General features: G+C 36.6%; 1 protein-coding gene across 2 annotated transcripts in view; it reads left to right on the top strand.

The window, feature by feature from the left end:
- The window catches only part of LOC117303060 (nuclear receptor subfamily 6 group A member 1-like), a 38,900-nt gene extending 29,026 nt beyond the window's left edge, over positions 1 to 9,874 (top strand). For both annotated transcript variants that reach the window (XM_033787112.1, XM_033787113.1), the window contains exons 4-5: positions 35 to 803; positions 4,455 to 9,874. In XM_033787112.1, the coding sequence (XP_033643003.1) occupies positions 35 to 803; positions 4,455 to 4,666 (981 nt within the window). In that variant the 3' untranslated portion in view covers positions 4,667 to 9,874. The remainder of the gene's footprint in view (positions 1 to 34; positions 804 to 4,454) is intronic.
- The last annotated feature ends 5,854 nt before the right edge of the window (positions 9,875 to 15,728 follow it).

The following is a 15,728-nucleotide window of genomic DNA, read 5'->3' as shown; positions in this document are numbered from 1 at the left end:
GTATTAATGTCAAATTTGTTTTTTTCTTCTGCAGAGTAAACCGAAGAACTATGACAAACTCCGCAAGAAGTTCCAGCAGATCGCTCAACAGAAAGCGCAGCTAAGTCGCAAGAACCGGGCCGATAAACAAGCCCTGAAAGCAGCCAGAGACACGCTCAAATCCGAGAAAGACCAGAAGTCCAAGAGCTCACCGCAAAGTCCATCGTCGGGCGGGGGCAGCGCGGGCATCCACAAGCTGAACTCCCACTCCCACATCGACGTACGGCAGCTCAAACCCCAGACGGCACAGCTTATCGAGGTCCTCCAGCAGACCGAATCGGCCGTCTTGAAAGTCTCGTCTAAAGAGAAGGGGAAAACCGGATCGCCGGCCCTCATTGCGGGGATGACCCTTGATGAGTTTTTGGGGCAGCAGTGCTCGCTCGGCGACACCCTGGTCTTCAACCTAGTCCAGTGGGTGAAGCACCTCCCCTTCTACACCCAGCTATCGCAAGTTGAACACACGTACATCCTGAAGACGAAGTGGGTGGAACTCTTGATCCTGTGCACGGTCTCCCGGGCAATGTATTTCAAGCAGAACAGTGGTGAGAAGGTACTTGGGTTTGAGCACTGTGTGCATCAGAATCTACTCACCCTACAGGAGTGCATGAACAAGACGATGGATCTCAAGTTGGACATGGGCGTGTTCCGGGAGGAGATGGGCGAAGCCGTTGAGGAGCTGACGAGACTCGCCGCATCGTTCAGGACGCTCAACATCTCACGCAATGAGTACTTACTCCTTAAAGTCATCATCCTTCTTAATTTCAGTGAGTATTCCTTCATTTTTTATAAAGGTATATACAAGATTGGTAGAGCTGACAAAAAAAGTTGCAAGGAAGGTAGTGGTTGCTCTGAAAGACTCTAATTACATGCAAAACTGCAGGAGGCTTTCATAGCGACCAATACTTCAGTAGTTGCAAACAGTGTTTGCTTCGTGTGATCATCCATATGCAACAATGTTTTTGTTTAAATATATGAAATAACAAACCTGAGAACATTTTGGCTCAATCGGTTTTGTGAGTCACGAGAAAATAGTGAAAAACCATGCACAATTTTTCAGCCTGTGACATTGTCTGTCATTGTGGTCGCAACAACCAACATCGGCTGTTGCGTTTTTTTTTTTTTTTTTTTTTTTTCCCTTGGTTTTTTTTTTTTTGGGGGGGGGGGTGGGGCTAGATACAGTTTTGGAGAGTTGTCAAATTTGCATCGGGATAAAGAATATTAGTTTTGTTTTTTTACCCATACACCGATGTGTGTATACACCCATACACAGCTACAGTTTTGTCAAATATGACTACATTTCAGAGGGAAATAACTATTTCACCACAAAAATGGTTCGATATAAACTTCATAATCAGTAAGCTTCAAAACCAATATTAAACAATTATGTTTTGTATCCTTACCAATCCTGTGCAATACTGTCAGAGAAAAAAATTAATACATTTTAGCTTTCTCTTGGCTTGCTCAGTCAAATTCCACTTAACAACTTTTGTCTGAGAATTTCTGTGGAATACTATGTCAACAACGGTTTGAGGATCGAATTTCTTGTTGATCATAGAAACATTTGGTTAAAAAGTACATTTTTTCCCACTCCAAAAGAGCATTGAACCCAATCTATTTTTGCATAATTGAAGACCACTTTAGGATTTCTTCTCGTGATTTCGATGTAATTTTGAAATGTACTTTTATAAAAACTGCCAATTGTTTTTTATTCAATCGGGGGACTAAGATATCTGGAATTGAATTTTTGAACCAATTGTTTTAGAAGAATTGTAAAAATAGAAAGTGATTAGATTGATCATGCAGGTGAAGGGTGTTGGTGTTTATTATTTATAAATTCAGTTTAGCATATTTTAGGAAAAGACGATTTGATCGATGATCTGAGATTGAAGCAGATGATAAGCCTTCTGTCTTGAAAGGAAAATGTCTAAAGGAAAAGCAGTGAACATTAGGTTAGGTAAAACCACAAGATATAGTTTGTTGAATATATATAACCTCCTCAGTCACCAAATTTAAACTCAAAAGAATTGTTTTCAGAAACCTGTGTTAGATAAAAGTGCAAAATATAGTCTTTTACAATAGGTATCACCCCCTTGGACACCAAATTTAAACTTCAAAAGAGGACAAATTTAGAAATCCGCAGCCCTAAAAATGGTCCGCTGAATGGGAAGAGGGGGTTCATTATCAACTAAAAATAACCACTTCAACCCCTTAAAAATTACCAAGCGTACGTCATACTGCTTTTGGAAAAAAAAATCAGAAGTTAGAGAGATAAGTGTGAAAATGCTTGGTTTCTTTCCTGAAACGAATACTGACGGGAGACTTTTATAGTCACCATCCCCGGGGGGGCTTGAGGAGCTGCAACGACATTGTGTAGTACCCGAAGAGGCAGACCCTTGCTCTTTCCTATTGTTCCGTCCTGTGGACCAAAGGTTCCATTCACATCTGAAAAGCGGGACGTTTTTGTGAATGACGTACAGCGCGCTAAATAGGCTGCCCGTGTGTAATGTGTATGCAGTGCGGGGCTGTGGGGAAGTTCATTGTTAGTTCGAGTGACAGCATACGATAGCTCCTTCCAAAGTACAGACAAAGTGTCTTGCACTTTTCTTGAGGAATGCTGTTGCCCCGATGGAGAAATCAGCGTAGGGTGATTGTCCTAGGCAGAAGCTGTTTTTTTCTTCGTCTTCTTTCTCTCTCTCTCTGTCTTTATTTATATTAGTATGATTTTTTTTTCCTCTTCTTAAATTCCGCTCATCCGCAGCTAAATGTTTCCATTCAGAGTAACGCGTAAAGCAATTTAAGTACTTATACATTTTTTATTTATTTATACAATTTTACAATTTTGTTGGAGAATTTGATGGCTATTTTTATTGGTGATGGGCAGTGATGCGTGGGAAGATATTTAATTGGGGACTTTTTTTCTTTCTATGCTCCCCACAGGTTTATTCCGCACGAACAATAAGTATGACATTTAATAGAATGTGTTCATGTCTGTGAAATGCGGGCCTGTGTACTTTTATGCTTTAAATGACATGAATGTGCTGTATTGAAATACGCAAACGAATCCCTTTTGTTTGGTTTTTTTGTTTCACAGACAACATCAAAATAGAAAATTATAATTTGATTTAGAGAAACATTTTCCGTGATTGGGTTTTTCGGAAAAAAAGTATAATGAACTACGAGATCTGACAATTATAAAAAATCAGCAGTGTGTAGGTTTCTTTCTCCCCCCCCCCCCCCATATTAAAAACTCAACATTTTGTTTCTTCGTTAAGTTTCATTTATTAGGCCCGAAACACATCAGTGTTCTTGTGAAAGAGGTAGTTTCTCACGCAAATATTAAAAGACTTGAGGCCTGAAGCCTTTCGTAGGCATCTGAAAGCATACAACTGTTAGCAACAAGGATGTTTTTTTTTCTTTCAGTATTTTCCTGCAACTTCGATGACCAGTTGAATCCAAATTTTCATAGTTTTGTGCATATGGATACACCAAGTGAAAATACTAGTCTTTGACAATCATCAAAGGTGTCCAATGCCTTTAAAATAGAGAAGTTTGTTGCAATTCAATGCATTCTCTGCTGTCATTTAACCAGAGATAGGTTCAAATAGGCAACAGTCTGTATCGACAACAGAAAGCAGAATAGGTCGGACCAAAAAGTCTTTCACTTTTGTACCCCTGGTTAAGGCTTTTGAATTTTGACTCCTTCATTTGACCTGCACACTAACAGATTCTATTTTGAAAACAAACAATGAATCTAGCTGTCACAGTTCACACTTTCATTTTCATTGTCGTTGACCCATATACACTGTGTGGAAAATTTACAAAAAGAATGTTTTTTTTTTCCGAATGTCTGATTTATGGCAAAGTTTAATATTTTCGTTGATGGGTAGATCCAAGAGCAGGATTGAAGTTTTAAATGGTTAGAAGGGGTCTGGGGTTTTTTTATCCTAAAAGGAAAACTATAAAATGAATGCTGGCAGGAAAGGTCCAGGGCAGGCCACCCACCTGGCCCGGAGCAGATAAAATTTGTAAAATGAGTCTTTAAGTGATTTGAGACTTCAAAGCTAAATTCTAGGTATAGGATTGGTAAGAATAAAAAACACCATTGTTTAATTTTAGCGTGCCAAACTTTACTGACTGTAAAAGTCATACTATAACCATTTGTGGGGGAAATATTTCCCTCAAAATTGAAGTCATAATCGCGAAAAGTGTCTAAACAATAAAGGGAGACTGCCTTTATAGGGCTAGATAGCTCAGTGGCTAGAGTGCCAGTTTGTTAATCCAGAGGTCATTGGTTCAAAACTTTTCTATGTTCAACCCCAATATTTGAAAGAATTCACCCAGTGCATTTTTTAATTGTGTTTTTTTAACTTAATGATTTCATTTTAAATAATTGTTTTTTAACCCTATCTTTTCAGAAAACCGTTCAAGCAGCGATCTCGTCCGCCAGGTCCAGCATCCGTACGTCTTGGCCCTGCGAGACTTCATCGAAGTCAACCACCAGCTCAGCCGCTTCGAGGAGATTATGAGCCAACTTCCCGAGTTGCAGAAGTGCTCGGAGCTGCTGTCCAACAGCAAACTGATTTACATGCCGTATCTGCTCAACGCGGTTGCCATGGCGAAATCCTGAAGACGCTGTCGTCATCTCCGGGAAGGACATAAAGAGAAAAAATGGTACGGCAATGCTTATCGGACGTTAACTTTTTTGAATGACTGGCCAGCGGGACCAGTGAGCTTGTCATTTTACTAATCTGTCAGCGTTTTTTTCATTAGTTCATATTTCATAGAGATGCTTTTTCAATACTGAACTAGCCAACAGGACCAGCAGCAGGAGAGTGTATTGGGACTGGTCCTTATGTGTTTTAACTGTCATTTGGCCGGCAGAAAACTGTTCAAGGGAGAACTTTGATTTATGAAAGCGGTTATAATCCACAGTTCGGAATGTTAGAAATTCACTCCAAAAGTGTAACGATGGATATGTCCAATTTGAAGAACAACAAATCTGACATCAGTTAGTTTTCAACAGGTAGAAAAATTGATGATATTCAAAAATCGAGACTGATGTAAGATCGAAAGTGTACATCAACAATTAATACTTTGGGATTGAACAAAGACAAATTAACTAAAGCAGGTGTTGAACCTGTGATCTCCGGACTAACGTGTCAGAGGTCGAAGGTTCAAGTCCTGCTGTAGTTGGTGTTTTATTGTTGAACGAACAGTTATTAAACATTTACCACGTCGTTTCCCTTGTGGAAACAATATTTCTTTGTTATAATTGCTGGCTTTTATCAGAGGGTTCTCTTGAAGTATTTGAACTTTTGAGAACGATTTCATGAATTCGTAAATCTGACAAAGAATTTCCTGAAGGTAGGCGCTGTTTGACCAAGTACCATTTTTTCTTGTTTGAGAAAAAACATGTATTCCAAACCACCAATTAAAAAAACCTAAAATTGTGCATTAAATTCTTTGTGTGTTGTAGATATTGTAATATATATAAAACTGATGTCTAATACTGGTAATAGGACTTTGAAAAAGAATCCTGTTTGTACATAGTTTTTAAGAATTAAAAAATAGAAAACAGAAAAAGTGTTACCTCAAAACTCTGGATTTATAGAAAATATTTCGCCAGAGGGCAAGACTTAAAACAAAGTTTGACACTTTCTAAAAAATAGCTGATGATATCAACAGGTGATGGTAAATATAAAGATTTGAAGCAAAAACAAAAAGAGTCGCACAAGTTCAGAAATTAATTGTAAATTCCTTGGAAAATGGTTTTTATCTGTTCTATAAACCAACACTTTAGGTGTTAACACCTTGCTGATTAAATAATCAAGGTGGCCAAACAAATGAACCAACTATGGATTTATCGTCATTTCCTTGACTTACACACCTCAAATTAACCCATTGCCACCCACACAGTAATTGCCGCGATACCCTGTGCTTTTGCTGTGGTGCCCTTTGCAAAGTTCCAATACAAGATGATATTTGCCTCAAAGAAGTGCCCCTTATCAGAGCAGAATTGCTGTGCCCCTTCATAAACAAAATTCAAGGCCTGAGCCTACACACTAACTTTACGCAAGATATACATTCAAATTTGAGTTTGGATTACGAAAAACCTTTTCCTTCTCAAGTTTATAACAGAAGTTCAGTGTGTGGCATGGACAATGGATTTCCTGTATGGTAAACGTTAGCATTGAAGCTGTGGTAACGGTGAAAATGATATTTCCCTAAAAATCTTCCTGGGGCCTGAACATTATATTTTCGCCTAGGGCTAAATAAAAGGGACGTGGCAATGATAATAGTGAGGGGCCCTGCACCTTTCGTCAGCAGTGGACGCACTCACTGTTCTGACCAATTCAACCATTATGGTGTCCCTATTAGCAGAACTCATATAAATCCGACCATAAGGTGTTTGCAACTCATTAATGTCCAAATATGGTCTAAGAGAGGACATCTGTCTCAAAATGTCAAGGGCCTGTGTAGAAAACAAAATCATTAAAATAAAAATAAAAAATAAAAATAGGTCAAACAACAAATACTGTAATTGGTGCATAATTGCTGAATCCATACACCAGCACTTTACAGGTTTCAACTTCCTCTAAATTGTTACTTGAGTTGTTACAAAACTTCACTGTGGGTGTTTTTGTCGCTGAGGACGGGAAACAAATAACCATGTTTTTGGAATTGCAGGTTTTGTTTGGTTGAAAAAAGTGTTTTATTTGGAAAGAACTATTGATCAGAAGTTTTTTTAAATTTATTTTGATTTGTCTCGAACTACAAAAGGGGACTTCCAAATTATCCCATAACTCTTTTGAATTTGTTCTTGTTAAAATGGCGTAAAATTCTTTACTTTTTGTACCCCCAGCACCTGTTGATATTAAAAAATATTAGCGTATTATTCCACCGAAAAAAACATTCTGTACCTATATTTCTATATATATATCGTGTGTGTGTGTGCGTTTGGTGTCACACACAATTTTAGCCAAAGATAAATTTGGCGGTTTAAACATAAACTTTAAAAAGTATATATTTTGGGATATATATATATGAGTGAGGGCTTTGTGAAAGAACATTTTTTCGTAGTAACTTTTTTGACTTGGATGTGCTTTTATAGATGTTTAAGAAACTTGAAGCATATTCTCCCTGTTAATGGAGAGATGATAGGATCCCACCGATTTTCCTCATAAATCCGCAATGGTTCGATTTTAAAGCACCGACAAGATGCCTTCTGGGTTTGTATGTTTTTCTGTGAGTCAGGTGATTAGTCATGTGATTGGTCATGTGATTGGTTGTGTACTTGGGTGTTCCGAAAAGTAAACACACATCTAGATTCCAGTAGTTCTGCACAGTCTTTTTCTTACAAAGAAGTATGAATTTGACTAAGTTAGCTTTGTGTTCCTTAGAAAGAAAGTACAAGGGGTTGTTTCTCTTGGGTTTTTTTTTTTTTTTTAAAGTAGAGTCAATTACGACTTTGAAATAGTGAGTGGTATTTTGCTTCTCCCAAAGTGTATTTTTGTTGTTATTATGGATGTTTTTGTGTGGGGCCTACAGATAAAGAGATGGAAGAAAACGAAAACCACCGACAGTATTGCGTTTTTTTTGTATATATTCTCCTTATTGATGCATTTGTATACTTGTCCACAAGAAAATATTCCTATGAAGAAGAAGAAGGGAGGAAAAAAAAGTCTTGTTTGTAAATGTGTTGGAGCAGGCCTCCCGTATTTTAAAAAAAAAAGTTACCAAGGTTTTAAAAACAAAAAAATATGGTGTGGTGATGTTGGCGTTTATGTGTATTGTGAATTGTACAAATGAACAGTGTTGTGTTTTTAATTCATTCAGATTTAAGTCGTATTTAAGTGCTTTCTTTTGATCTTCAAAGAGGGTTACAAAAAATTTAATATATATATTAATTATGTGGTGTTGGTAAATAAGTAACTTAAGCAAGTGTGATGTGAGCTTTGTATAGGATGTCATGAAGTAGAATGTCTGTATTTTAAATTCAGCCATTTTTGTTATTTCATCTGGTAGTTCTATTTTTTTTTTTTTTTTTTTTTCTTCAGAGAAGGTGTTTTCCTAGTTTTCTTAAATTATACACTTGTGTTGTTGCCACATTTTATGGAACTCTTATTCAGTTGTAAGGGCAGTGGGGTTTTTGCCTTCGATGTAAGGGCCTTGTCACACGAAGCAACTTTTACAGGCAACTTGCAGACAACCAATTGCAGTATGTTCTATAGGACCACTTTTGTTGCACATGAGCATTTTTTCCAGGCTAACAAGGTCTTACAATCTCAGAGAATAATATGTGTAAATTCAAACATGAATGCCTTTCTTTAATGGGGATAGCCTGGAACTGGTTGCCTGTCAATAGCCTGGTGTGCTTCAGTTTTGTTTGGCCGTTTTTAAAATAGTGGATGCCTTTACCAACAACTGCAGCCACGATTCGGACAACGCCTTATACATGGTTAACAGGGAGTAAAAACAAAGATGGCCACACCTAGATAAACAGTCCAATGCACTCAAAGTGTTGTGTAGTTAAATATCTTTAAGTCTGTTCCTTTTAGGATACACTGTGTAGTTGTTTAGATGAAAATAGGATAATGTCGAAGAAGATTCAGAAGTCTTTGGTTCTTTGTACCCTGCAAAGGTTCCATGGTACACTGTGGCGCTCCCTGCCTACTATTTCATGGTATACTTGGAGAGGTTTTATGTTAGGCCGTGTCGTAAACGGCGACTTGGTTACAGCTACGGCTAGATCAGCGTGTCTGCCAGTGTTGAAGAATAGGCAGGCGAGAGTGATCTAGCCGTAGCTGTTGCCGAAGTCGCCATTTCAAACGCAGCCTTAGACGGCAAAGCATCGTTGGTACCCAGTAAAATTTCCTTGGTACTCGCACATAAATTCCTTGTAATTGGCAGAAATTCCCTTGCTTCATTCAGACATCCCAAAAATTTGCAGTGTCAGAAATGACGGGTCCGAATCGTTTGACCAAAAGGCCCTATCTACTCTGTAGTTCCGTGGTACAATTTTCCTTAAATATACAAATCACTGTAGCTATTTACATGTGTGACAAGGCACTCTAAGTGCACTAGTTCTCCTTTAAGTTGAGTTGTAGTTCACAGTACACCTGTGAATTTGTCCCGTTTACACTAGTATTTCCTGATAACCCATCACATTAATTCTCACTCATATTTCCATGTGACTACTTAATAAGTTGTCTACAGTTATAATTTATTACTTTCTTAGAAAGTCTCTTTTAAAATTAAACTTTAATTCAACCTTAAAAAGAATGTTTTTGCCCAAAAGAAACACCAATATTTCTGTTAAAATCAGGGCATCTTTGGACATCATTGTATTACAAAATTCCTGCTTACAAATGCTACTGCACTTTATAGAACTGCATCTTAAAAGTGTATTTGTTTAAGAGTCAAACTGCACATAGCTGTTTCTTTTTTAAAACTTTTTGATGATGTTTTTACTCTACCAACTTTGGCCAAATTCTTACATTATCTTGGTTTAAAGCTATACGCTTAGCAGGAACTGAACATTATCTGCAAATGAGCACGTGAAGTTTGTTTTCTTGCAAGAACTTGAAGGATGTGTCATTTCCATTAATATTCTGATGTATGTTTTAAAGATGCCCTTATTTTAAAACCAGTATTTAAGAAGTTTTTTTTTTCTTCCCAAAATTGGTGTACGTAAAAATGTCTAAATGAAAAATACCCACCTACCTACCTTTTGCTTTTATTTGGTGCTGTGTACATTATACAAACTTAATTAAACAAAGTAGGCACTGTGCGGTCATGTGGGTCTAAAATAAACAATGTTCTTGTGCACTATGTATTCCTTTTGGCACTAGTCATTAATTGCAGTCACAATCGCACATGAAAATCGCACAAGTGTACATTTTCGAGAAAAGGTGTACAAGCCTTGTGTACTTGACAAATTTTGCTTGAAAAAGTCTACAAGGCTATATTGTATATAGACTTTTCAAGCAAAATTTGACAAATTCACAAGGCTATAGCCTTGTAGACTTTTCACGCAAAATTTGACAAATTCACAAGGCTATAGCCTTGTAGACTTTTCAAGCTTTTCAAGCAAAATTTGACAAGTTCACAAGGTTACAGCCTTGTAGACTTTTCAAGCAAAATTTTACAAGTTCACAAGGCTATAGCCTTGTAGACTTTTCAAGCAAAATTTGACAAGTTCACAAGGTTACAGCCTTGTAGACTTTTCAAGCAAAATTTGACAAATTCACAAGGTTACAGCCTTGTAGACTTTTCAAGCAAAATTTGACAAATTCACAAGGCTATAGCCTTGTAGACTTTTCAAGCAAAATTTTAGACTTTTCAAGCAAAATTTGACAAATTCACAAGGCTATAGCCTTGTAGACTTTTCAAGCAAAATTTTAGACTTTTCAAGCAAAATTTGACAAATTCACAAGGCTATAGCCTTGTAGACTTTTCAAGCTTTTCGAGCAAAATTTGACAAGTTCACAAGGCTATAGCCTTGTAGACTTTTCAAGCAAAATTTGACAAGTTCACAAGGCTATAGCCTTGTAGACATTTCAAGCTTTTCAAGCAAAATTTGACAAGTTCACAAGGCTATAGCCTTGTAGACTTTTCAAGCAAAATTTGACAAATTCACAAGGCTATAGCCTTGTAGACTTTTCAAGCAAAATTTGACAAATTCACAAGGCTATAGCCTTGTAGGCTTTTCAAGCAAAATTTGACAAATTCACAAGGCTATAGCCTTGTAGACTTTTCAAGCAAAATTTTAGACTTTTCAAGCAAAATTTGACAAATTCACAAGGCTATAGCCTTGTAGACTTTTCAAGCTTTTCGAGCAAAATTTGACAAGTTCACAAGGCTTAAAGCCTTGTAGACTTTTCAAGCAAAATTTGACAAATTCACAAGGCTATAGCCTTGTAGACTTTTCAAGCAAAATTTGACAAATTCACAAGGCTATAGCCTTGTAGGCTTTTCAAGCAAAATTTGACAAATTCACAAGGCTATAGCCTTGTAGACTTTTCAAGCTTTTCAAGCAAAATTTGACAGTTCACAAGACTATATATATAGCCTTGTAGACTTTTCAAGCAAAATTTTACAAGTTCACAAGGCTATAGCCTTGTAGACTTTTCAAGCAAAATTTTACAAGTTCACAAGGCTATAGCCTTGTAGACTTTTCAAGCAAAATTTGACAAGTTCACAAGGCTATATATAGCCTTGTAGACTTTTCAAGCAAAATTTTACAAGTTCACAAGGCTATATAGCCTTGTAGACTTTTCAAGCAAAATTTGACAAATTCACAAGGCTATAGCCTTGTAGACTTTTCAAGCTTTTCAAGCAAAATTTGACAAGTTCACAAGGCTATATATATAGCCTTGTAGACTTTTCAAGCAAAATTTTACAAGTTCACAAGGCTATATAGCCTTGTAGACTTTTCAAGCAAAATTTGACAAGTTCACAAGGCTATATTGTATATAGACTTTTCAAGCAAAATTTGACAAATTCACAAGGCTATAGCCTTGTAGACTTTTCACGCAAAATTTGACAAATTCACAAGGCTATAGCCTTGTAGACTTTTCAAGCTTTTCAAGCAAAATTTGACAAGTTCACAAGGTTACAGCCTTGTAGACTTTTCAAGCAAAATTTTACAAGTTCACAAGGCTATAGCCTTGTAGACTTTTCAAGCAAAATTTGACAAGTTCACAAGGTTACAGCCTTGTAGACTTTTCAAGCAAAATTTGACAAATTCACAAGGTTACAGCCTTGTAGACTTTTCAAGCAAAATTTTACAAGTTCACAAGGCTATAGCCTTGTAGACTTTTCAAGCAAAATTTTAGACTTTTCAAGCAAAATTTGACAAATTCACAAGGCTATAGCCTTGTAGACTTTTCAAGCTTTTCGAGCAAAATTTGACAAGTTCACAAGGCTATAGCCTTGTAGACTTTTCAAGCAAAATTTGACAAGTTCACAAGGCTATAGCCTTGTAGACATTTCAAGCTTTTCAAGCAAAATTTGACAAGTTCACAAGGCTATAGCCTTGTAGACTTTTCAAGCAAAATTTGACAAATTCACAAGGCTATAGCCTTGTAGACTTTTCAAGCAAAATTTGACAAATTCACAAGGCTATAGCCTTGTAGGCTTTTCAAGCAAAATTTGACAAATTCACAAGGCTATAGCCTTGTAGACTTTTCAAGCAAAATTTTAGACTTTTCAAGCAAAATTTGACAAATTCACAAGGCTATAGCCTTGTAGACTTTTCAAGCTTTTCGAGCAAAATTTGACAAGTTCACAAGGCTTATAGCCTTGTAGACTTTTCAAGCAAAATTTGACAAATTCACAAGGCTATAGCCTTGTAGACTTTTCAAGCAAAATTTGACAAATTCACAAGGCTATAGCCTTGTAGGCTTTTCAAGCAAAATTTGACAAATTCACAAGGCTATAGCCTTGTAGACTTTTCAAGCAAAATTTGACAAATTCACAAGGCTATAGCCTTGTAGACTTTTCAAGCTTTTCAAGCAAAATTTGACAGTTCACAAGACTATATATATAGCCTTGTAGACTTTTCAAGCAAAATTTTACAAGTTCACAAGGCTATAGCCTTGTAGACTTTTCAAGCAAAATTTTACAAGTTCACAAGGCTATAGCCTTGTAGACTTTTCAAGCAAAATTTGACAAGTTCACAAGGCTATATAGCCTTGTAGACTTTTCAAGCTTTTCAAGCAAAATTTGACAAGTTCACAAGGCTATATATATAGCCTTGTAGACTTTTCAAGCAAAATTTGACAAATTCACAAGGCTATATAGCCTTGTAGACTTTTCAAGCAAAATTTGACAAGTTCACAAGGCTATATAGCCTTGTAGACTTTTCAAGCAAAATTTGACAAGTTCACAAGGCTATATAGCCTTGTAGACTTTTCAAGCAAAATTTGACAAGTTCACAAGGCTATATTCCTTGTAGATTTTTCAAGCAAAATTTGACAAATTCACAAGGCTATTTTCACACAAAATTTGACAAGTTCACAAGGCTATAGCCTTGTAGACTTTTCAAGCTTTTCAAGCAAAATTTGACAAGTTCACAAGGTTACAGCCTTGTAGACTTTTCAAGCAAAATTTGACAAATTCACAAGGCTATATAGCCTTGTAGACTTTTCAAGCAAAATTTGACAAGTTCACAAGGCTATAGCCTTGTAGACTTTTCAAGCAAAATTTGACAAGTTCACAAGGCTATTTTCAAGCAAAATTTGACAAATTTACAAGGCTATTTTCAAGCAAAATTTGGCAAGTTCACAAGGTTACAGCCTTGTAGACTTTTGAAGCAAAATTTGACAAGTTCACAAGGCTATAGCCTTGTAGACTTTTCAAGCAAAATTTGACAAATTCACAAGGCTATTTTCACGCAAAAATTGACAAGTTCACAAGGCCTTGTAGACTTTTCAAGCAAAATTTGACAAATTCACAAGGCTATATTCCAAAAGATTTTTCAAGCAAAATTTGAGAAATTCACAAGGCTTATTATAAGCCTTGTAGATTTTTTAAGCAAAATTTGACAAATTCACAAGGCTATAAGCCTTGTAGACTTTTCAAGCTTTTCAAGCAAAATTTGACAAGTTCACAAGGCTATTTTCACGCAAAATTTGACAAGTTCACAAGGCCTTGTAGACTTTTCAAGCTTTTCAAGCAAAATTTGACAAATTCACAAGGCTATAGCCTTGTAGATTTTTCAAGCAAAATTTGACAAGTTCACAAGGCTATTTTCAAGCAAAATTTGACAAATTTACAAGGCTATTTTCACGCAAAATTTGACAAGTTCACAAGGTTACAGCCTTGTAGACTTTTCAAGCAAAATTTGACAAATTCACAAGGCTATTATATAGCCTTGTAGACTTTTCAAGCAAAATTTGACAAGTTCACAAGGCTATAGCCTTGTAGACTTTTCAAGCAAAATTTGACAAGTTCACAAGGCTTATAAAGCCTTGTAGACTTTTCAAGCTTTTCAAGCAAAATTTGACAAGTTCACAAGGTTACAGCCTTGTAGACTTTTCAAGCAAAATTTGACAAATTCACAAGGCTATTATATAGCCTTGTAGACTTTTCAAGCAGAACTTGAAAAAGTATACAAGCAGTCTACAAGCAGAACTTGAAAAAGTCTATAGGGTTAAAGATGCAAACATTTAACCCAAATAAAGTTCACACAGATACTTGAACATTACACATCGCCGTTAAATGTGACCATTTTAGGAAACGACGTAAAAACCAATGAAGAATAGAAGCCGTTTAAAAATAACGCCAACCCTCCCACTGCGGACCAACAAAAGACTCAAATCAACTCAAGAGACTAATTATCGGTCTTAGCTATTCTTAAAATCTGACTCACAGTCCATGATTTTCTTTTTTCAATTCGCACAAAAAGAATAAAACTCATTGAAAAGTGTCCGATGACTGCTTATACAAAACAATCTGACAACTCCATTTCCCAACAAGTCCAACGTCATCCCGCTCAATAAACTATCTTTATAATACCCCCTCCCAAGATACGAACGAAAAAAGAAAAGAAATATCCTCCCTACAAATGTAACCAAGGGTATTTGTTATGTGGCACAACGACGCTATCGGCTAGCTCAGGAATATCTCTTTGTTCAACGAGAGGGGTTTCTTTCTGCTGTGTTTGAAAGCGCTGCATGACGGTGAACCTGCCTTGAAACCCAATAGCCGAACAATGATGGTCGACTGAATCAAATAAGATGTAAGTAAATATGTGCACTTATAAATAAATAGACACGTGCACGTTGGATGTATAAAAAGATTATTGATTGGACAAAATTAGACGAAGTCTGTCATAGTTGAGACATATGAATACAAGTTACATGGAAATCCCTTTAGGAAAAACTAAAATAACTATCGGTGCTTTATATAACATTCATTATGCTGTTACAATGATCTCTGATTACATATCGGACACATTTTTTTTAAGCTGCTTTTTTCACAAAAAACTTGCTCAGCTGTTGCGCACTAGTCAACAGGGCCCCAAGTCATTAATACTGCTTAGCGCGGACGGAATTCGGTGCTTACAGCCCATAGATACTTGTGCATCCAGGGCATCGTAAGCACGTTATTTGGTAGTAAGCAGTGCCATGAAATTGGTCCCAGATTACCAGCTGAAGAAACAAGTACTTTGTGAATGTGGTTCAATCTTCAACTTGATTTGGCACAATACAAGAAAAGCAACATTAAAAAAAAATCTCAGGCCAGGTTTGGAATTTCTTGAAAAAACACATAACAGCCTTTGAGTTTCCAAAGCTGATTCGTAGTCCTAAACATTGCACCATAAAAAACAATATTTCTAAACCAATATTTCATTATGAACTATTGAATGTAATTTTCTTCAGCGTTTCAGGCTGTCACTCCACGCTCTTCAATAAAAACAAAAATATCTTTGTCCTTCATCGAAAAGCTGTGGTTCAACCAACACATGACCCGACATTAAAAAATGAGATTGAAGTCATTTCAGACACCTTTTGTTGTACGGGGCCCTTAAGCGGGCCCTTTGGCGATTTTGCGCACACACCATCAGTGCCATTGGGATTATACATGACTAATTCAATATAGGGAGTGTAGAGCGATGACCCATTACCTTAACGCACCCACAAAGGTTATTCAATCTAAACTGGGTTACACGCCTATGTTCCTTT

The sequence above is a fragment of the Asterias rubens genome, chromosome 19 (genome assembly GCF_902459465.1).
Source record: "Asterias rubens chromosome 19, eAstRub1.3, whole genome shotgun sequence".
Classification (NCBI taxonomy): domain Eukaryota; kingdom Metazoa; phylum Echinodermata; class Asteroidea; order Forcipulatida; family Asteriidae; genus Asterias; species Asterias rubens.
This window is presented reverse-complemented; position numbering and strand designations above follow the sequence as displayed.